The sequence below is a fragment of the Gracilinanus agilis genome, chromosome 4, assembly GCF_016433145.1.
Source record: "Gracilinanus agilis isolate LMUSP501 chromosome 4, AgileGrace, whole genome shotgun sequence".
NCBI classification, from domain to species: domain Eukaryota; kingdom Metazoa; phylum Chordata; class Mammalia; order Didelphimorphia; family Didelphidae; genus Gracilinanus; species Gracilinanus agilis.
The window spans coordinates 251,296,881-251,319,572 of record NC_058133.1 but is presented as its reverse complement, the minus strand read 5'-3'; the positions used below and the strand labels follow the sequence as shown (position 1 = coordinate 251,319,572).

Here is a 22,692-nt window from a genome sequence, read left to right as displayed (position 1 = left end):
TACACCTCTCCATGCCTTTGCTAACCCCATGCAAAGTGGATAGAGCTCTGGCCTGGAGGCAGAAGACCTGAATTCAAATGTGACCTCAGACCGACTGAAAAACAATAGGCATAGAATACTCTTGCCCTTTCACTTCTAAGGCTTGATTTCCCTGGCATCCTTCCTGACTCACTTCTTTTGCTGAAGGCCTTTCCAGCCTGTGCCTTTCCCTCTCAGAATACATTCTATTTAATGTGTGAGCACCTAGTTATTTACAAGTTGTTCCCCCCCCCCACCTCCCCATTAAAATGTAAGCTCCTTGAGGACAAGGAATATTTGTACCTTTCTTTGAATTCTTAGCACATAGCATATTTCCTGGCAAAGTTCTATGGTTGTTGTCTCCAGATGTTTTGTAACTTCATTTAGGGTTTTCTTGGCAAAGATACTGCAGTGTTTCGCCATTTCCTTCTGTGGCTTATTTTATAGATGAAGACCTAAGCCAAACAAGGTAAAATGACTTGCCCAGAGTCACCCAGCTAGTAAATATCTGAGGCTGCATTTGAATTTAGAGAGATGAATCTTCCTGACTCCAGGCCTTGCAAAAATGCTTAATAAGTGCCTGTTTATTGATTTGCCTAAAAATAGCACAGTTAACCCAGGCTGCTTGACTTTCCTTCCCATAGTCCTTTAGGAAATGCCCAGTGGTGTGGAGGAGGATAGCACTGACTTGGAAATCAGTGCTTGAAAGTTTGGGTTCAAATCTTGATCCTGTCACTTACTGGTATTGTCAATGTGAAATCTGGACACCTCAATTTATAATAATAAACAGATCCAGTTAATTTTATTCCTGCCCTTTTAGAAACCCCAGTACCAAGCACACCTGTTTTAGAATGAACTATAGACTTTACTGTTTTGGGGGGCCTTAGTGTTGGTGGGATTTGTGGACATAGTCAAAATGTTGAGTGTCTTTATTTGTTTTAGAAGCTCCTCCCATTATATTAAAGTCCTCTCAGGAAACCCAGCTCTTAGTTTGACCCTTTCCTTTGCAATTATTATAGCTGACTGCTCCCTGTTACTGAGGCAGGCCTCTTTGCAGCCTGCTTGCATTTTATCTATGCAGCTTTGCTGTACCAAGTTCTCCAGAGGGTATAAAAGATCCCCAAGTTCTGTCCCACTTCGAAGCTGGTATCTAGTGTGGTGTCTTCTCCCAGGGATATGCCCCCAGTCTCCAGGATGTGGGCCCTATATAGATCTTGGCACTGGGCTCTGGGTGGCAGCTGAATATTGGACCTATCCTTAATCTGATTAAAGACTTGGGTTTTTCTGACAATCTAATAGTTCTGTGTTTTTTCCAAGTTAACAGTATATAATATTGGGCAGGTCAAAACTTCCCTGGGCTTTAGTTTCTTCATGGGGAAAAGGAGGTTTGGACCAGATAGATGGCCTTGCAAATATGCTTTTAACTCTAAATCTATTATCCTCTTGGGATCATGGAAAGAGTTCTAGAATCAGGAAGTTGTTCAGTCATGTTGACTTGTGACATTTTCTTGGCAAAGATGCTGAGTGGTTTGCCATTTCCTTTTCTGGCTCATTTTACAGATGAATAAACTGAAACAAACAGGGTTAAGTGACTTGGCCAGAGTCACAGAGCAAATAAGTATCTGAGGCCAGATTCAAATTTAGCTGGATGAAACTTCCTGACTCCAGACCTGCCAGTCTATCCACTTCAGCATCAAGAGCTGGCTTCTAATGCTTCCCCCTGACATATTCAGGAAGCTCTATAAAACCTAGAGTTACAGATGGTTTTCAACCATTCTTTTCACTCCCAGGAAATGAAGATTTCAAGCCACTGTGTTCTTTGGAGGTTCAAATGAGATAATGAGGTGGGCATCAGGGCCCCTGCACACCCCAAATTCTAGAGAAATCCCAGGTCAAAGATTACATGAAGAATTTCACTCCTGCAATGCTTGCAGCTGAACAGAGGATTCTCTGCCTCTGGTTTTAGATGTGTTTACACTAGTTTTTAGTCTTAGCAAAGATGTGTTTGCTAAGTTCCTCAAGATAGGCAACTCACCCACCTTTATGATCAGGATGTCATAACCTATGTATATTTGTGCTTATGCCCCCAGAGAACCAAAGGCACCTTACTATGTCACCTTTTCTCCCTTGAGAGTCCCCCTTTTTGATCCTCTTGTTTGTCCCCCTTCCCACCTTTCCCTTCCAAGTCACACAGACCTTAATCCTTTAGGATATAAAAATCCTGAACTTTTCTCTCTTCAGGGAGACCCGTTGGTCCCTCACGCTGCCTCAAGACTATTCAATCTAAATAAATCTATCTTTAAAGATATCCATCAGAGCCTGTCATTCTTACAAGGGCATCCTTCCCAGACCAGAGATTAATCTTCAGTTCTCCCACAACAATAATGTCCCTAAAACACTGTACATTTTATCTTTAAGAGCTATATTAGTGGACTGAGAGCCAGGCCCACAGACAGGAGGTCCTGGGTTCAAATGTGACCTCAGACACTTCCTTGCTGTCTGACCTTGGGCAAGTCTCTTAACCCATTGCCTAGCCCCTAACAACTCTTCTGCCTTAGAACCAATATACAGTATTGATTCTAAGGTGGAAGGTAAGGGTTTAAAAAAAAAAAAGGAGCTATATTACTTCAAATCTGTCTTCAGACACTTACTATTCCACCCCTGAACTAGTCACTTAACCAGGCCTGGGTAAAATGAACTGGAGAAGGAAATGACAAACCACTCCAATAATTGCCAAAACAAAAACAAAAACAAATGGGGTCACAAAGAGTCGAGCACAACTAAAAACGACTGAACAACAAAGGATCCCCCGAAATTTCTCCTATTCTAGGTGGACAGGAGAGAAGAGAATTCGGAGTCCGACAGGTACTCAGATAAGACAGCAGCAGCGCCAAAGGTGGTGCGAATCAAGGATACTTTATTTTAGCTGATGGAGGAAAAAGAGGGGTGGAGACAACCCATCCCGTTCCCAGATTTCTTCGAGAAGGCGTTCTGGCAGGGACTTGTCTCCTACAGCTTCAAAGCTCATGGTTCTGGAAGAGGAGGCAGAAGTGAATGGGAGCCCACTCCCAGGCATTTGCAACCCCAAGAACCCCGTCCCAGCAGGTCTGCCTCCACCCTAAAAGCCCTTACCTCCTCTTTTCCGGCAATCCCCGCAAAACACTCCTATGGCAGCGTTCACTAGCTGTATGCCGCATAGCACTAGTTCCAGGGCCGATGCCGCAGACAGAATCGCGAACAGCCCCACGTTCCACGCCACCACGTTCGGAGGGTTCTGGCACAGCTCCCACAGCGTACTGTTACTCAGGTAATTCGAGCTGCCGAGGCCGAGGTGAAGGACAAGTCAGAGGATCAGCGGGGATCAAACTCCCCACACGAAATAGGGTAGGTAGCTCTTTAGCGCGCACACTCGTGGGAGGGGGCGGGGCTTGGGCTTCCCTTAAGCCTGGGAGGGAGGGGATTTATCTCGATAGGTGGAGGGATACGCTCTAGGTCTGTCTGAGCTCACGGCGCTAAAGCCTGGGCTTCTCAAGTTTGGGATGGGACTTGTTTCTGAGATGTTGGGCAAGGAAGGTGGGCTGGGGTATTAAGAGTCAATTTTGTTCTTACTCGATGTTTTCGAAGGGATAGTTCCAGTTGTTGTCTTTTGTCTGGCATCGGGGCCCGATGTTAAGCGCTGCTCCGGAAACCGAGAGGCAATAAAGGGACCCAAGAACCCCAAAAGCAGAAGAGAAGACGGAGCGCAGCATCTAGAGAGCAGGGCACAAAGGATCGTAGACTTGAAACTGGAGGGAACCTTAGGAGTCTAAATTTTTTGACCAATCCTTTCATTTTGTAAATGAGAAATAGGGGGCAGAACAGTTAAATGACCCAAGGTCCATATCCAGGTATTAAGTGAAAAAGCCCATATTCAGACTTATATCCTTTGCTTCCAAGTTCAGCAATGTTTTCACGGTGTGAAAAAGGAGAGGTTCAGTGTCCTCTTGCCCTCTTCCCCTAGTAGCCTCAGTCTTTTACCAACTCACCCCCAGCCTAAATCCAACCCCTACAGCCACCACCGACCTATTCTCTATTTAAAAATTAAAATATGCCTTCCTAGGCTGTGGACACAAAATTAAGTTAATCTCTGTAGATTTCCTTTCGGAGGAAGTGAGACATATTGACATTTGGAACCTAGAAGGGATCCTGAAGACTTAGTATAGTTCTTTCATTTTACAGAACAGAAGAGGAGAAATGACTTGCACAGGGTCATACATTGGGAATTAGGGGGAAAGCCAGGACTAAAACATTTGTCCTGATTCCCAAGAACAGTGTACTTTCCAATTACTCAAGAGAGTGTATGCAAAGGAGGCAGCTATGCAGGGAAGGATTCAGGACATTTGGATTTCAGCCTGTCTGACTAGCTATGATTTTGGCTAAGTCAGATTGTAGGAAGGGACCTTGAGGTAATCATTCCCTAGGCCTAACCTGGTGTCAAGGGTACATTCCCTACACGTGGTCTCTTCTAACATCATCCCCAAGTCAACTCTGGGTGAAGCAAAAGAAGTGGTGCTCAAGATTATTACAGTCAGGCTCCCCAAGGACACAATCACCAGATACTTATTAATATAGCTACTAAACCCTGATGATACAACTGTGCCAACAATATTCACTACAAATTTATATTATCTGATTTCAACAGATCCCTCACTGCTGCATGGCACTCCTTTAATTCTCTTAATGACTCTCCAGCATATTATCTACCTTCAAGAGAGCTGTTCCTGATTTCCTGTTTTCTTCTTACATGCTAGCTATTATTACATCTCCCTCCCACCTTCTCTGTCCCCTGGCAGTGGCCTACAGCAACTACTTTGATGTGAAAATAGGTCATGAGATCTTTTATTAAAACATCTCTAAAAAATAAAAAGACCAAAACCCATCTCTACTTAACCCCCACCATGCACATTCTTTCTTCCTTTGAACCAAACTCTTTTGAAGCAGGCATTCTTGTCAAATCTAAAATATTTAATTGTGTGCTTTACTCTATTCCCTAATGTCTCTTCTGAGAGCTTTCCTCTCATCACTTCTTTTTCTCATTTCCAGTCTCCACTTATCACTGGCTATTTCATTGGTGCCTAAAAACATACCCAGGCCCATTCTATCCAAACCCTTCCTTAAAAAAACAAAACCAAAACAAACTACATTTCATAATCTCCTTATTTCTGAACCCACCACTTGATTAAAAGTATTCTCTCAATAGCCAAGAAAATATACAGTAACTACAACTATGTAAATAGGTTAAAAAAAAAACAGTTGACATATTTTGTGAAATTTTAAAGAACAAGTGTGGCTCTAAAAGAAGACATCTCCTTCTGCTCCTTTGCAGAGATGGGAGGACCAGGGGTATGGAACATTGAAGCTGTTCTCTTCAAAGGTCAACAACAATTTCTTAGTAACTAAATCTAATGGATTGTTCTCTGTACTCATAACTGTTCTCTTTGCAGTTTTTTACACAGTTGATAATGTCCTGCCCTTCCCACACATTCTGTTCCTTCTACTTTTGTGACTTTGAAACCTCCTTGTTCTTTTGTCTTCTCACTTCCCTCAATTTCCCTTTTTAGACCATGTCCCAATCTCTAAGAGTATCTGTATCATTTGGCTTCAGTTCTCTTCTAAAACCCTCTCTTTGGGTTCAGTGGTCATTTCTATGCTAAAAGATATCCCAAACTGCATTTCCAGTTCACATTTTCCCTTCCAAATTCCAGTTATCTACTCTCAACTGCCTGATGGAAGTCTCTACCTATACATCCCATAGGCATCTCAAAGTCATTAATTATGTGTAAAACAAATAAACTACAAAATGCCAGTCATTATATTTATCATTAAACCTTCCCTTGCTTCAAACTTCTCTTGTTTTTGTTTTCTGCTTGTCAAGGTCATCACCATCCCTCCAGTTATCCAGGCTTGAAATTTTGGTCATCCTTGACTCCATACTCAATTGATTGCCAATTATGCCTCCAAATCATCTCTTCCATCAGTCCCCTTCTCTTCACTGACAAGGGTACTACTTTAGATGGATCACTGTAGCAGCCTTTTCCCTCCTTTAAGTGTCTTCTCTAGTGCATTCTCTGCACCATTCCAAAATCATCTTCCTAAGGCACAGATCTGACCATGTCATTTCTATGACCAAAAATCTTCAGTGGCTTTTTATTGCCTCTTGGATAAAACATAAACTTCTCAGTTTGGCATTTAAAACCCCTTACATTCATCCTTCTCTTCCAAACTTAGTTCACATTACCATCTTCTAACAATCTCTGTTCCAGTCAATCCATTATTCCATTTCCTGCTCCTGGGCCTTGGCACAAACCCCTCACCCCTGCTCCAGTGGTTAGAATGAACTCAATCAATGAATCAGCAATCATTTATTAAATGCCACCTTCACCCCACCCTCCAGCTTTTCTGAAATCCCTAGTGATTAAATATACTTTCCCTCGTCAGATTATCTTGTATTTACTTATACATCCATAGTACATAGTCTCTCTTCAAGAGAATAGTTCCTCCTTTGAGGGCAAAGATTTTTTCATTCTGTCCTTGTATTTGGCACAATGCCTTTCAAAATTCATTCAGCAAGCATATATTAAGTGTCCACTCTGTACAAAGCACTGTGCTGGGCACTGGGAACACAAAGATAGAGGAAAAGCAAAATCAACTCTGTCCTTAAGGAGCTTGTGTTCTGTTAGAGGGAATACTGTGTATCAGTGGGTAAGTTAATGCCATATATAGGCAAAGTAATTTACAGATAGGAAAAGAGTTCTAAAAACTGGGGGAGATCAAGGTCTTGCCTAAGAGCTGGCACATGGGTTAGACCTCCAATGAAACTCAGAATTCCAGGAGGCAGAGGGCCTTAATAAATGCTTGTTGATTAATTGATTGAATGCGTTCTAGTTATTGGAATAGGAATGGGAGGAAAATTGTTCCTGCAAAGGAACTCAAAACAGGAAATGGAATGCACAGAGGACTGAGAAAGGGCCAGGTTGAACATAGATTGTATAAAAGTGAAATAAATCTAAAGGAAAAGCTGGTGCTAAATTGTGAAGAGTTTTTAAATGTTAGGCTGAGAAGTCTGTGTGTTTTGTTTGGGAGGTACTGGATTCAAATCTGCTTCATATATTTCCTAGATGTGTGATCTTGGGCAAGTCACTTACCTCCCACTGCCTAGCCCTTACCGATTTTCTGCCTTGGAACCAGTACATAGTATTGATTCCAAGACAGAAGATAAGGGTTAAAAAAGAAAAAAGCCACTGAAGTTTTTTTGATCATAGAAATGATGTGGGGGGCAGCTGGGTAGCTCAGTGGATTGAGAGTCAGGCCTAGAGACTGGAGGTCCTAGGTTCAAAGCTGGCCTCAGACACTTCCCAGCTGTGTGACCCTGGGCAAGTCACTTGACCCCCATTGCCCACCCTTACCACTCTTCCACCTAGGAGCCAATACACAGAAGTTAAGGGTTAAGAAAAAAAAAAAAGAAATGATGTGGTCAGACCTATGTTAGGAAGATGATTTTGGCAAATGAGTAGAGAATGAATGGAAAGAGAAACCTTACACTTAAGGCAGCATAATAACTAACAAGCCTTGTCCGAGGCTTGGTAAACTATGGAACCCAGTTTGTGACCTGATTTTGTAGAGCCTAAGAACTAAGAATGTTTTTTATATTTGTAAATGCATTTTTGTTGAATTTAAAAATGTATAAACCATTCATAGTTCCTTGGCCATAAAAACAGGTGGTGAATGGATTTGGTCCTCAGGTCATAGTTTGTTAACTGCTGATAGGCAAGAATTGATAAGGGCCTGAACTAGATAGAGAGAAGTGGCCTTCTCCATGGAGAAAAGAGGAATGATAGAAGAAAGGGACGGATGTTTTAGACTTAGAATCTATGAGACTTGTTAATGGATTGTACAGGAAGCTGAGAGAGAAGGAAGACTCAAAGCTAATTCTGAGATTGCAAAACTGGGTGACTTTGAGAGTAAGCTGGAGAAACAGGGAAATTAAGAGGAGGGCAAGAATTTAGTGAAGATGGAGCAGCTAGATGGCTCAATGGACTGAAAGCCCCAGAAGGCAGGAGGTCCTGAATTTAAATCTGGTTTCAGATACCTCCTAGCTGTGTGGCCCTGGACAAGTCTTCATTTTCAAGTCCTTACCATATTTTTGCCAGATTCTATGACTTCAGGTAAAGTATTTAAAAAAAATAGTTTAGGGAGAAAGATAATAAGCTCTGTTTTGAGATGCCAGTACTGAGTTTGAGATGCCAGTGAGACAGCCAGCTGAAGATATCCTGCTAAGCAGTTGGTGATAAAAAACTGGAGAAACTGAGCTAGATGTATATATTTGGGAGTCATCTATGGAGAAGGAATTGAATTCTTAAGATCAACAAAAGGGAGAGCATAGTCAGTGAAGACTGAGGGAATCTAGTATGTGGTTGATAAATCCATGAACTCAATACTCTTCTTTTTACAGGTGAAGAAACTGAGGCCACCTCTCACATTGTTGTTACAATTATATTATTAATGGCTATAGCTTTTGTTTAGCATATGAAGGTTTGCAAAGGGCTTTATAAATTTTTTTCCATTATATCTTCTTTGGGCCTCCATTTTCTCACTTGTAAAATGGAGATAATTATGCCTTTCTGGGTTGAAAACCTGAAAACACTATTTACATAGAAAGGCTAAAGCATTTTTTTTTAAACCCTTACCTTACACTGTATATTGGTTCCAAGGGAAGAGAGTGGTAAGGGCTAGCCTATGGGGGTTAAGTGATTTGTCCAGGGTCACACAGATAAGAAGTATCTAAGGTCACATTTGAATCCAGAACTTCCTATCTTTGATTATGGCTTTCAATCCACTGAGTCACCTAGATACCCTTAGGCTAAAGCATTTTAAAGATTTTTGGAGAGGCAGAATTCAAAAGCAGGAGAGCATGTCCCTGGTATGATGGGGTAGGGATAAGAAGGTGCTTAGACTAGTGAAGGGTGAGTGTGCAAAGAGCACCTGATGGTGGATAATATGTGGGCATGGGCCTTACCCGGCAACGATTTCCACAGCAGCCAGCTCCACAGCACCCTTTGCCCCCAGCACGAACAGCAGCTATTCCAGGGCATAGTACCTATAGGAGAAAAGAGAGAGGAGAAATTATTCCATCCCAGTTCACCAAGACTTTTGAAAACACAAACCAATAACTCCCAATTCCTATTCCCATCCCCACCATCTCTTTCTTTGGTTAGTGAAGGGAGGAAAAGTGCTGATTCAGGGAAAGGGATAACCTGGATTTCAGCATCTGGGATTTGATGATCTCTTAGTACATGCATTTAAAGGACCCATCTTGGGAGTCTGGAATTCCCCAAGGATGAATCCTGGGGTCTCTTTGTCTTCTCACTCTCCTGTGTCAATTATTCAGGGCCTCCATTGCTGCTTTATGTATGATTCTCAAATTTAGGTCTCTAATCCAGACTTCTCTTGTTTTAGGTCCACATTTATAGATTCATAGATTGTCAAAAAAAAGGGAGTAGCCAGGTGGCTCAGTGGATAGAGAGCCAGACCTAGAAGCAGGAGGTTCTGGGTTCATATGTGACCTCAGACACTTCCTGGCTGTGTGACCTTGGACACTTGACCCCAATTGCCTAGCTCTTACCACTCTTTTGCCTTGAAAGTTGAGGTATTGATTCTTTAAAATATTTATTTATTTATTTTTAAAATATTTTCCCATGTTTACATGATTCATTTTCTTTCCCTCCTCTCTTCCTTCCCCCCTCCCAGAGCTGACAAGCAATTCCATTGAATTGTACAAATGTACAAACTTGATACCTATATCCATATTATTCATCTTTGTAACAGAGCAATTTTTTAAAGCCAAAACCCCAAATCAAATACCCATATAAACAAGTGGTAAGTGATAAATCATATGTTTTTCTTTTGCATTTCTATTGTGAGGAACAGATTTAAATGCCAAAGTTAAAATGCCAATTTTCCAATTTAAAAAAACCACTAGTCTTATTGCTGCCATATTGCTGAATTTCCATTATCTGCCTCCACTTAACAATCCTCAATGGGTTCTTGGAAATTCCCTGTCTCTCTGTCTCTTTTTAAACCCTTACCTTTCTGTCTTAGAATCAATACTAGGTATTGGTCCCAAGGCAGAAGAGCAATAAGGGCTAGGCAATAGGGATTAAGTGACTTGCCCACAGTCACATAACTAGGAAGTTTCTGAGGCCAAATTTGAACCTAGGACCTCCCATCTCTAGACCTGGCTCTCAATCCACTGAGCCACCAGCTGCCCCCTGCCCCTGTCTATTGTCTTTCCACTAGAACAAGAAGATAATTGGGAAGGCATATAGCAAGAAGGTTAGACCTTGGGAGGAACTTCTCAAATGGGAATGAAAGGATGTCTGGGACCAGGGATCAGGGAGCAGGGTGGGTAGAGATGCCTTATCTATACCTTTGAGCTCCATTAAAACAAGCCATATTAGAGGGTTGAAGTGTGATACTGGTGTATCTCAGTCTCTCTGCCTGTCCAATTAAACCTCAAAATAAGATATCTTAAAAAAAGATTAAAGGTAGACAAGAGGAAAACCAGGAAGGCCCATTTTCACTCATTGCCTCAACCTCTAAAAAAATCATCTTGGGAAGAAAAAACAGGTTGGGTACTTAGATAGGACAAAGAGAAAGACCCTTGGAAGGTGTGGCTGGGCAGTGATATCACCTTATCTCTTTCTCTCTTCCCCCCCCCCCCACCTCCCTTTTGGCCCCGACAATGCTGATTATTGTACATTGATGACCTCCCATACCACCAGCTGCTCTTCCTGTCTTAAAACAGATTAAGTAGCTAGGTGTTTTTACCATTCAGTAGGGGAAATTGGCAATGATAGATATACCCCCAGAAAATAGACTGGGGATCCTAGGAGAGGGGCTGGTTAGAAAAATGAGACTTGGGGGCAGCTGGGTAGCTCAGTGGATTGAGAGTCAGGCCTAGAGACTGGAGGTCCTAGGTTCAAAGCTGGCCTCAGACACTTCCTAGCTGTGTGACCCTGGGCAAGTCACTTAACCCCCATTGCCCACCCTTACCACTCTTCCACCTAGGAAACACAGAAGTTAAGGGTTTAAAAAAAAAAGAAGAAAAAAAAAGGAAAATGAGACTCCTTCCACCCTCAATAATTTCATGACTGTACTAATATTGTCATCAATCCACCCCAAATACCATGTCCTCAGGGAACCAAGCCATTCCTCCTCCTCCCCACCCCCACCTCAAGCCCTTTTCCCCACTATTCATCTCACCAAAAGGCCCCCGCCAAGAAAGCCTGCCATGAACCACACATGCTTGCTGAGATGGTCAGTCCACTTGGTCTCCGCGTTGGGCACCAGAAGGAGGATATTGGCCAGTATGCAGATGAGGGACAGTGGAATAAGGCTGAGCCCAAGACATCGGGCACACTTCCCTGTACACATGACAATTGGAGGAGAGAAACAAAGGCTCCCTGAAGAAGTTGGAGAAGAGGCAAAGAGGGAGAATTGTAAGAAATAAAGAACAGCAGAGAGAGTTGAGAAGAGTAAGAGAAAGTGATCGTACTATCTCTGGGGAAGGGAGCCTGGTATAAGGGACAAAGGGCAGGTGGTAGGTGTGGCAGAGACCTGGAACCAGGAAAGATAGATAAGGGAGAGATACACAAGTGGAAAGGGGCAAAAACAGTGGTGACGACCTTTGTGGCTATGGGTCGAGCAAGAAAGAGAGAGGGAGAGAGAGAGGGTATGGGGAAAGGGGGAAGTTGAACTTCAAAGAGGAAGTTGTCTAGGGTCATTACATGGACTCAGCTGATTTTCATTACTTCAAAACCCCCTCCTCAAGTTTTTAGGAGTCCTTTTCTATGCAGAGAAGTCTCTCCAGATGAAGATATGGATTCTCCCAGTTTTCCTCCATTCTCCTGAGACCAGGTACTCCCCTTGAGATAGGAAACCTATCCCAGGAGGGAAAAAAAATTAGAACATAGAAAAGTTTGGCAAATAGAGCTCAGGGACTGGGTTTCCTCACAAAATGGATTGTGTAGCCCCTGAAGGGTACATGGGATATTATCATAGTCTTTTTTCATTTGCTCTCCTCTTTCAGAAAGAGAGGACCATAGCCTAGGGCTGGGACTTGAGTTTAGCAGAAGGTATGGAAAGAACCAGTGAATTAGATGCCTTAGATATCTTAAATTCAATATGTTCAAATCTAAACTCATCTTTTTTTCCCCTAACCCCTTTCCTCTTTCTAACTTCCCTATCATCTTTAACTCCAAACTTTCACCCCACTCCTCCATGTCCCCATGTCTAATCTGTTGCCAAGGCCTGCCAATTTTTACCTTCATATCAACTCTCTCTTATACTCTTTTCTCTTTTGACACTGCTACCATGCTGGTATAAGCCCTCATCATTTCACACTTAGAGTGTTATGATAGCCTGCTGATCAGAATTCCTGCCACAAATCTCTCCCTGTTTGAGATCCCCATTGGATCTTTACTCATCCATCAAAGGAATCTTCCTAAATTGAAGATCTGACCATGTCACCCCTCCCCTTATTCAATAAATCCTAGTGGCTCCCTATCACCTCTAGAATTAAATAGAAAATCTTTTGTTCAAAGCCCTTCATAAGCTGATACCACTCCCTACCTTTTCCAGTATTCTTATACCTTACACTGCCTCCTCCCCAATACCCTTTCTTTAAAAATCCTTACCTTCCATGTTAGAGTCAATATTAGTTCCAAGGCAGAAGAGTGGTAAGGACTAGGCAATGGGAGTTAAGTGACTTGCTAGGAATTGTCTAAAGCCAGATTTTTTTTCTAGGCCTGGCTCTCAATCCATTGAACCACTTAACTGTGCCTCTTTCCTTAATACTCTTTGATCCAGTGACATTGGCCTCCTAACTATTTTTCAAACAGTATCTTTCCACTATGAGAGTTTTCACAGGCTGTCCCCCATACCTAGAATGCTTTTACCTCTTCACTTCCTTGGCTTCCTTCCAGTCCCAGCTAAAATCCTCTATTCTATAGAAATCCTTCCCTTATCTCCCTTAATTGTAATGTCTTCCCTCTGCTGATTATTTCAAATTTATTCTTAATTTTGTTTTTGTACATAGTTGTTTGCATGCCATCTTTCTGGTAAGATTATGAGCTTCTTGGGAGTAAGGGCTGTCTTTTACTTTTCTTTGCATCTCTAGAAATTAGCATAGTGCTTGGCACATAGTAGGAACTTGGTAAATATTTGACTGAACCAAGGGACTGGACTGTTAGGATCTGAGACTTATTGGGAATTGGGGGAGATATAAGAAATACTGGGAAAGTCTGGGTGCTAGCCAGGGTAGGATAGGAGAGAACTTATGGAACTTCCATCTGTTCCTCCCTGCTGGTTCCTTCCTAAATGACCTAGACATATTCAGATTTTCCATCATTCTAAAAGCAAAACAATAAAAAAATTTAATAAAAAATTTTTAAATTAAAAAAAGCATAAATCATTTTTCCTTGTTCCTTCTGAGCTATTCAGCTACTGCCCCATTTCTCTCCTCCTCTTTATTACTTAATTTCTTTGAATAATTGTCTTCACATTAAGCTTCTACTTCTTCATCATCTAGTACCTGAACTACTCTTGGTCTGGGTTTTTGACTTACCTCCTACATGCCAAATTCAATGACAGTTTCTGAGCCCTTATCCCTATTGGCAGCCAGATGGCACAGTGGATACAATGTCGAACTTGAAGTCTAGAAGACTTGAGTTCAAATTCTTAGCTGTGTGACTGTGAGCCTAGTCACTTAACTTTTCAGCCTCTGTTTCCTCACTTGTAAAATGGGGATAACAACACCCATGGTACAAAATTGTTGTGAGTATCAAATGTACATAAAGAACTTTGTAAAGTTTAAAGCACTCTGTTACTACTTGTACAAAAGAAAAAATTTTAATACTTTACTATGTATTTTAAGTCTGTCAAACTATTAAATGTATCATTTATTTAATATCCAACCATTTCTAGTTTGGAAAGAGATGTTCAGCCTGTTCTAATTTTCTCATTCCCTATAGTATGTCTATTCCAAGAAATTGTAGGCAATGTTAGCAGAAATCCTGAAGAAGAGAGTCACAAAATGTAAAAATTCAGTCTGAGGTTTACTTTCCAGAAGAGCTGAGTAACCAATCCACTATCACATTCCTTCCTTGACTATCTTTTCTGTGGTGAGTGAAAGATGAAATGACTGAGGAAACAAAGGTTAAAGTTTCCATGCATTTCAATTTATTAATCATTGCTTGCCAACTGCCCAATCAAGTCCAGGTCACTTCCTCCATTTTAGAACTAGACCTTCCAAATAGGGAGGGAGACAGACTTTTATACATTAAAATACATTTTATACATTTAAAACAATTACATATATATTAATACATTAAAAACAAGCAAACCAAAATAATTAAAAGGAAACAGCACATTAGGCAATCTAATTTCTAATTGAAAGAAAGATTAGGAATTTTCCAATTTGGGAGAAGAATGAACAGATAGAATTTCCTGAATGCAGAAAAAGAGGTGTTCCACTCCTCCCAAATGAGTGTAAACAATCAAAAGAACATGAAAGACAAAACTGAGTGGTCATTATGGAGCCAGTTTTCAGATGAGACATATGGGTTGCTTAAGATGTATAATTGTTAAGAAAACTCCTTGCAGTCAGAGGGTTCTGGTTTTATTTGAGTATTCTCTTATAACAATTACCAATATGGAAGTATACTTTGCCTGATAATACTTGTAGAACCCAGCAAATTATTTACCATCTCCATCTGAGAAGGGATAGGGAAGGCAGAGAGGAAGATAATTTGGATCTTATAATTTTGAAAAAGGTATGAAAATTGTTGTTATGTGAAATTGTAAAAATAAAATAACTTTGAGTTAAAAAAAAAAAAAAAGGAAAACTCCTTGCATCAATTTTTGGATCTGACTGGGTTTCTGGTCAGCATAACTTTGTTCTTTAGTTAAGGATCCCTAAACAGCAGGTATAGGGAGTCCAGTTTCAAAGTCATAAAGGACGGGGTTCAAACGATGCAATTGATTTCCTCACAATTCCCACAATTGAATAAGGTTTCCACACAAAACAGAAACTGGACTAGATTTTTAATTGAATAGAAAGGGAAATGAGCCAGATCTAGAACTGATTCCCAAGATAGAGTCAGTGTGGATCACTTAATTCCCTCAATGGAATTTAATCCCTTCAGGGAACCCAGGAGGCTACTCCTAAAGATTGGTATTGAGAATCTTTTCTGAATAACGTAAGAAGGGAGCTTCCTTTCAAATAGAATAGAGGGCACTTCCCTTGGAAATAAAGAGCATAAGAGGTCCTCTTTGTTCAAACTAGTTACCATGTTTTATTTTGTTTTTAAACCTTTACCTTCTGTCTTTGAATCAATACCATGTATTGGTTCCCAGGAAGAAAAATGGTAAAGGTTAGGGCTTGTTAAGGCAATGGGGGTTAAGTGACTTGCCCAGGGTCACATAGCTAGGAAGTATTTGAGTTCAGATTTGAACCTAGGACCTCCCATCTCTCCTGACTCTCACTCCACTGAACCACCCAGCTGCTCCCTGAATTACTTTTTACCACATTAAAAGCATTTCATCCCCTTTTCCCTTCAATCTCTCTTTAAAAAAAATTTTTTCCCCCAGACTATGTATTCTTTCCCTCCCTCCTTCCCTTACCCGCTTCCCCAAGAAAGCAGGTAGGAAGATATAAGTTATACATATTTCCCTGTTTATTATTTTAAAAAGCTGCTGTAAATCTTTTAGAACATATAGTTTCTTTTCCTTTTTCCTTGATCACCTTAGGAAATAAACCTAATAATGATATTGCTGGGTCAAAAGGTGTATACAGATTAATAACTCTTTATGTATAATTCCAGCTTGCTCTTCAAAATAGTTGGATCAGTTCTGAGTTCCACCAGCAATGTATTAGGGTCTCCATTTTCCCACATACCCTCTAACATTTGTCATTTTTCCCATTTGTTATTTTATTCAATCTGATAGGTATGAGATGTTATCTCAGAGTTGTTTTGACTTGCATTTCTCTAATCAACAATGATTTAAAGCATTTTTATATGGTTATATATAGCTTTGAATTCTTCTTCCAAAAACTCTTTCACTTTCTAAAAGAATTAAAACTCTTATTCTGTCTTAAAATCAATAGTATTTATTGGTTCTAAAGCAGAAGAGTGGTAAAGGCTAGATAATAGGAGTTAAGTGACTTGCCCAGGGTCACACAGCTGGTAAGTATCTGAGGTCAAATTTGAACCCAGGACCTCCCAACACCAAGCCTGGCTCTCAATCCACAGAGCCACCTGACTGCCCCCCTGTCTTTCACTTTTTTTTTCTTTCTTTTTTTTTTTTCTTTTAAACCCTTAACTTTCGGTGTATTGTCTCATAGGTGGAAGAGTGGTAAGGGTGGGCAATGGGGGTCAAGTGACTTGCCCAGGGTCACACAGCTGGGAAGTGTCTGAGGCTGGATTTGAACCTAGGACCTCCTGTCTCTAGGCCTGACTCTCAATCCACTGAGCTACCCAGCTACCCCCTGTCTTTCACTTTTTAAAGTAACTTAGCCTAGAGAAAATATTCCTTGATATTTTCAGTTTTACTTAAAAAATAAAACAGCCCAAACACTTTCAAATATGCTTTCACTTGCTACTACTACTCTCTTAGCACCAGTTACCATCTCCCTCTTCCCCCCAGCTGTCTATTCTCTGTCCCCTTTGTTGCCTCCTCATCTACTCTCCAACCTTTTAAAGTAAATGCTCCTTAAAGTTCAGTCCCTCATCCTCATCTCTTCAGAGAAGAGCTGTACTGTATCTCTTGCCAGTCTCATTCCCTTCCATGATTTAAATTTGTGTGTGACGTACTCATTCCCAAATCTATATCTTCGGTCCTGATAACTCTTCTAAGTTACCTACAGTGTCAGAAGGACACAGAATGTTACAGTTTGTAAAACCTTTTTTATATTGTGACACTTTTGTGACCTTGATGGTCTAGCTGGGCCCCTTGGGGTTTGGCTGTGGTTCAAGTACTGTCTGTTTTCCTTAAGTAGAGAAAGCCAGTGTGTCAGTCACCTTTCACTATTAAACGAGAGAGGTCAATACCGGAATTTCCCAACAAATGGAACTTAACTCAAGCTGGCAGCCCAGGTTTGTCAAGGGCTGTCGTCCTCAAGCCTAAGGAGAGAAAGCTTGTCAAGCTTAATTACTGAATAGGAGAGTTCAGTATCTGAAATGCCCACCAGATGGCGATTTGCTTGAGCTACCAGCCCAGGCTGGTCAGAGGAGGTTCCACTCTTAAAAAGGGGCCCTGCCTTTGTGCAGGACAGGAGCCAGCTGATAGTTTTGTCACTCACATCCCATGGTTGGGTCCCAGATCCATTCAAGGACCTGAGAACGGCTCCTGTACTGAGAGTTGGCAATTGAAGGCAAGGAATGGTTCTTGGCCCCAGGCTATATACTGATGGAATAATAACAACTACTACTGCTACAGTAACATTTATACATTATCTATTACGTGCCAGGCACGGTGTTAAGTGCTTTACAAATATTATCTCATTTAATTTCCACAGCAATCCTATGAGGTAGATGCTATTATTATCCTCATTTTATGGTTAAGGAGACAAAGGTAAACAGAGGTTGACTTGTCCAGGGTCATACAGCTAATAAGTGTCTAAGGCTGGATTTGAACTTCTATCTTGATTACTGGTCCAGCTATCTATCCACTGCACCTCTTAGCTGCCTATACCTGTGTTACTGACTGTGGGAGGTGAGTAGATTCTCAGTTAGAGTCAATCCAGTTGAAGCGTGTAGCAGAATAACCAGGGTAGGAATTCTAGAACAAAAGGGATCTTTTTATTCTTCTACTCCCCCACAAAGTACTACTCTGGACTTCTCTATCATACCTTCCTCTATTTTTCTCTCCTTTCCTTTTAGCTTTCTTTTGTATAGGTCTCCCTCCTCTCCTCAATTTGGAATATAAGCTCCTTCAGGACAGGCAGTCTTTTTTTTTTTTATCCTATCTTCTGTCTTAAAATCAATCACTTGCCCAGAGTCACACAGCTAGGAATTGTCAAGTCAGATCTGAACCCAGAACTCCCACCCCGGTTACCTTGCTGCCTCAGGCACTGTCTTTTGCCTGTATTTGCATCCCCAACTCTCAGCTAGCTCCCAGCACATAATATCTTTATAAATATTTATTAACTAATTCATTGTCCTTCTTAATCTTCAGGGCTTTCCAGAAGACTGGAGTGGTTGAATCTAGCTGCCTGCTACTGTATTCCAACCAGAACAAGTTTATAATTCACATTGCTTAGACCCAAATCCAAGTTAGGAGATTACAAAGTTCAAACCAAAAAGACAGCACTCAGACTTTGCTCCAAATTCACTTTGGAGGCACTAAAAGCTTGCAGGTCCCTGGCCTGAGCTGTCTTTGAATAACACTGGAATAACACAATTATAATGGGGACTTAGCGCATTCACCAATCTCCTAAAATGGCATCACTAATAAGGGAGGTACTAGGAACAGAAGGACTGGGACATGTATATTCTGATTGGCCTGCCATGTATTTGGGAGCAGCTTCTTTGAATTGGCTGTATAGCCACATTTGTCTGTGTCTTTAAAACTATCTGACTGGAATTAGTCTCCTTGTCTCTGTCTTTGTCTATCTTTCCCTTTCTCTTCACCCTCCCCCTCTCTCTTATTCCTTAGGTATCTAGGGGTGAAGGACTTAAGGACTTGATCATTCACAGTACATGACACCACTTGGGAAGCTGGCCAAGGCCTGAGGGCTACTTATTTCCCCCTCTCCCCAGACCATATGGCTCTGAGCAACAGACTTGGGGTTTTGCCCTTTCATTTGTCATTTCTGGTCTATGTGTAATGAGTGGAGTGGGGTAGGTGGAAGAGGATTAAGGGATGGAAAATTAGTTCACATAATTGGGATGCACTATTAAAAGAATATATAAACAAGGAAGGAGGAGGGGAATGGAAAGGGGATAAAGGAGAGGGAAATAAGAGGGAGAGTAGATTAGGGGAGATGATTCCTCAACAAAACAATAGAGTGTGAATCATGAAGAGGGGTTTAAAAGGAAATAAAGGGTAAAAGTCTATAAATTAAAATATTTCCCCATATTCCTCTATACAGTACTTTGTGTTTTCAGGATATTTTTAGTTTAATCTCTTCAAAGGTAACCTTGTTCCCACAGGTTTTCTTCCTTTCTTCCTAACTTCCCTCTCCCTTTGTCACACCTTTCCCCAGTTTTAGATTTTTACTTAACTTACTCTGCTTTCTTTCTTCTTTGTATTTAATTATGTAATTCGTCTCTTTTTTCTTTCATTGAAGTAGTTTAAAAAATTCTCACTTCTCTTCTTGTTTTTTTTTTTGCATTTTTTGCATTTCATTTCCTTTGCCTTTTTTTTGTTGTTATTTGCCTAGGTTTGAAAGGGGTACATTAAAATATTTGACTATTCCAATTTTACCATCCACTCCTCCAATTCAGTTAACTTTTCCTTTATGTATTAAATGCATTGGTTTTAGATGTATATTTATGGAGTATTGATATTAATTCATTGTGGCACTTTTAGCACAATAATGTACTTTTAGCATATAATTTCTAAATCCTTATCTATTTTTATCTTTTTCTTTAGTTACTATGGCCTTATTGCAATCACAATTATTATTCCTGCTTTTTAAATTTTGGATGAAGTATAATAGATTTTACTTGTTTCTTTTCTTTACATTATGTGAATTTTTGTGTTTCAAGTTTTTCTTATAAGCAACATCAATAAATTCTGTTTTCTAATCTGTTCTGTTCTCCTCTTCCATTTTATGGGTGAGTTCCCATTTATTCCATGCATATATCCACAGCATCTGATTAGAGACTATGCTATAAAATAAAGGCTATGGAGGATTTTTCCTCTTTGAAGCCAGATAGCCTGAGAAGTGGATTTTGGTCTTTGGCCTCTATATTTGTCCTTTTCTGTCCTGGGTTAAGGGAGTGGAGAGTATATAACCTTGTAGGTTTCAAAAGTTCTGGAAGGTACTTTAGCATTTCAGCATTCCAGAGTCTAGGTTCCAGAGTCAGTGTAGCATATATTCTCCAAGGAGCAAGGAACAACCTTTGGGACCCCAGGCCAGTGGAACCGAAGATGATGGGCAGTTATACCCCATCTAGACATGAACTTGGTGAAACCTAGACCTACAATGACTCTAAAAGAGAGGACTACAGGTGAGGCCTCACCTAGAATAAAATCGGACCTACATGTTTGCAGGGCTCCCTGGGACAAATCAAGTATTTTGAATTGTATATACCAAAGTTTATAGGATCCTAAAGAAAATGACCCAGCCCCAAAATGTGTTTTTCCTCCAGTGTGTATTCTCTTACAAGTCAGTTCCATTTGAGATGATATTGCAGACTTGGATTTGTTGATTTGTTGAACGTGTAAGTATCAATACTTCCTGTATTACTGAATCTTGTTTAAGTATTAATATTGATATTGATATTTAATATGAAGTCTGAATCACTTGAATGCTAGAACCTAGTTAAGAGGTAATAACTTTTTGTTCTTGTATTTAAACAGACTTGTTAGGCCTGGAAGCCAACTGGGTATAAGAGCTGATAAAAATAGCAACACCTAATGAATGGCGGGGAAAGACCCCTGACCAGTAACATCTCGTGAATGGATGATAGGAAGCATGTGTTAACATTCAGCCCCCCATTCCCACTCCCACCCCCATTTCCTGGAACTCAAACTATATAAGCTGGCTAGACCTCTCATTCCCTGTTCCATTGTAGAACCCAAGCTCGAGCTTGCAATAAAACAGTACCTCTTGCTTTTACATTATTTGGTGTGCCTCCTAATTTGGGAAATCAGAACCAGGCTGAACAGACCTAGAATGCTTGCCTTATTGTGAGATCTTTATGCCCTACAAGTCTGTAGGGTAAGGTTATTCTGTGTGCCTTTTTCTGTGTTGTTTTTTTTCCCCCTTTTTTGGGAGACTTGCCTATATTTGGAAGCATATATGATCCTGTGCTGCTTTCTTTGACTGAGCCTTATTGTCTTGTTGCATGAACTTGAAATTCCATTGGATTGTTATTGCAATGAGAGGGATTCATTAAGTGAAAATTTGGGTGCTTTTTGGGATAAAAATCCAGATGAAATTTGCCTGAACCTCTAAAGTGATTGCTTATGTCAGTGATGGTGAACCTTTTAGAGAGCAAGTGCTTTGCCCCACCCACATACCCCACACAAGGGAGGGAGAAAGCAGTCCCATTGGGCTATTGGGTAGAGGGGCAAGTGAAGTGAAAAAAGTGAATTTAGTACAGGTGAAAAGGGGGAGGGGAGTGACCCTAATGCTCTGCTCCCCTCTAGCTTTGCCACCTGTGAGCCTCCCACCTTACCCCCCATGCCCTCCCATTGGGCTGCTGGGCAGTGGGGTGGGGGATGTGAAAAAATGGCATCAGGTGTGGTGGAGAGGGGGAGGGGAGCAGCTCCACTTGAATCTCTCTGCCTTTTTAGTAATGAACTCTGGCTGAGGTGGGGAGAGTACATGCCCATAGAGAGTGCTCTGCATGCCATCTTTGGTAGGTGTACCATAGGTTCATCATCACAGGCCTATGATATATATGGGCTCCTAGAAAAATTTTGGTGCCCTGTGTAGAAAAGGACAGAGAAAAATTTTATCCAAATCCCAGAGTTATGGCCAGTGGGAATCAGAAAAGCATTTTCACCTAGGACAGTTGGCTTCTCATTTTAAGGCAAAGAGATAACTTCCCAGGGCTCTAATCCTTGTGTGAAGAGAATCCCACTATTTCTGGGATTGTGATAGTGACTCAGTTTTCCTGAGCAGAGTAATTTCATTTTCTTTCTCTTTAGAAGTTATCTAATGATTGAACCCCCTTTGTAATCCACAGCACTGACAAAGGGAAAGAATGAAGTGCACCACCCTCACCTACCCATCTCCCATTTTAACTAGATGGCTGGCATCAACCTCAGTCTGACTTCCCACTTCAGGGTCTTGGAGTGACTTACAGTTGACTGTAGGTTCTAAATCTCTGAATAGAGCATAGCAAGCTCTATAGAGATTAAATTTCTTTTTAAAATAGGAAGCTGTTTTTCTTTGCTTCCCCTCCAACCCCTTTCTTTTTTTTGCCTTTGAGTTGAGGAAGGCCATTTGAGCACTGATTTAGGCAGTTGTTGAAGGCTAAACAAGCAGTAACCTTTGATAATCTTTGTGAAATGCTCCTTGTTCATTGAAGTGGCATGACTTTATATTTGGAGAAAATTGTAATTTAGACTGTCCTGGAATGGGGATTTAGACAATAATCAATAATCATTAAGTATTTATTAATAGCCTACTGTTTGCTGTGCATGATGCTATTATATGCTGGAAACTGGGGATACAGATAGACAAAAGAGAGCCCTTGCTCTCAAGGAGCTCAGAATTTAATGGGAGATAGCAAGTAAACAAATATGTACAAACAAGCTACATACAAGACAAATAGGAAATAATTTTAAATAAAACCTTACCTCCTTTCTCAGAATCCAATTAAGTATAAATTTCAAGACAAAAGAGCAATAAGGGATAGGCAGTGGGGGTTAGATGGCTTGCCCAAGGTCACATAGCTA

At 40.8% G+C, this 22,692-nt stretch overlaps 1 protein-coding gene across 1 annotated transcript; it reads right to left on the bottom strand.

The window, feature by feature from the left end:
• Window positions 1-2,915: 2,915 nt before the first annotated feature.
• Window positions 2,916-11,550, bottom strand: TM4SF5 (transmembrane 4 L six family member 5). The gene is made up of 5 exons (XM_044674218.1): window positions 11,320-11,550; window positions 9,074-9,154; window positions 3,628-3,767; window positions 3,151-3,335; window positions 2,916-3,050 (listed from the first exon to the last, which is right to left on the bottom strand). The coding sequence occupies exons 1-5, from the start codon at window positions 11,488-11,490 to the stop codon at window positions 3,043-3,045; spliced, it is 585 nt and encodes a 194-aa protein (XP_044530153.1). The 5' UTR covers window positions 11,491-11,550; the 3' UTR covers window positions 2,916-3,042.
• Window positions 11,551-22,692: the final 11,142 nt, after the last annotated feature.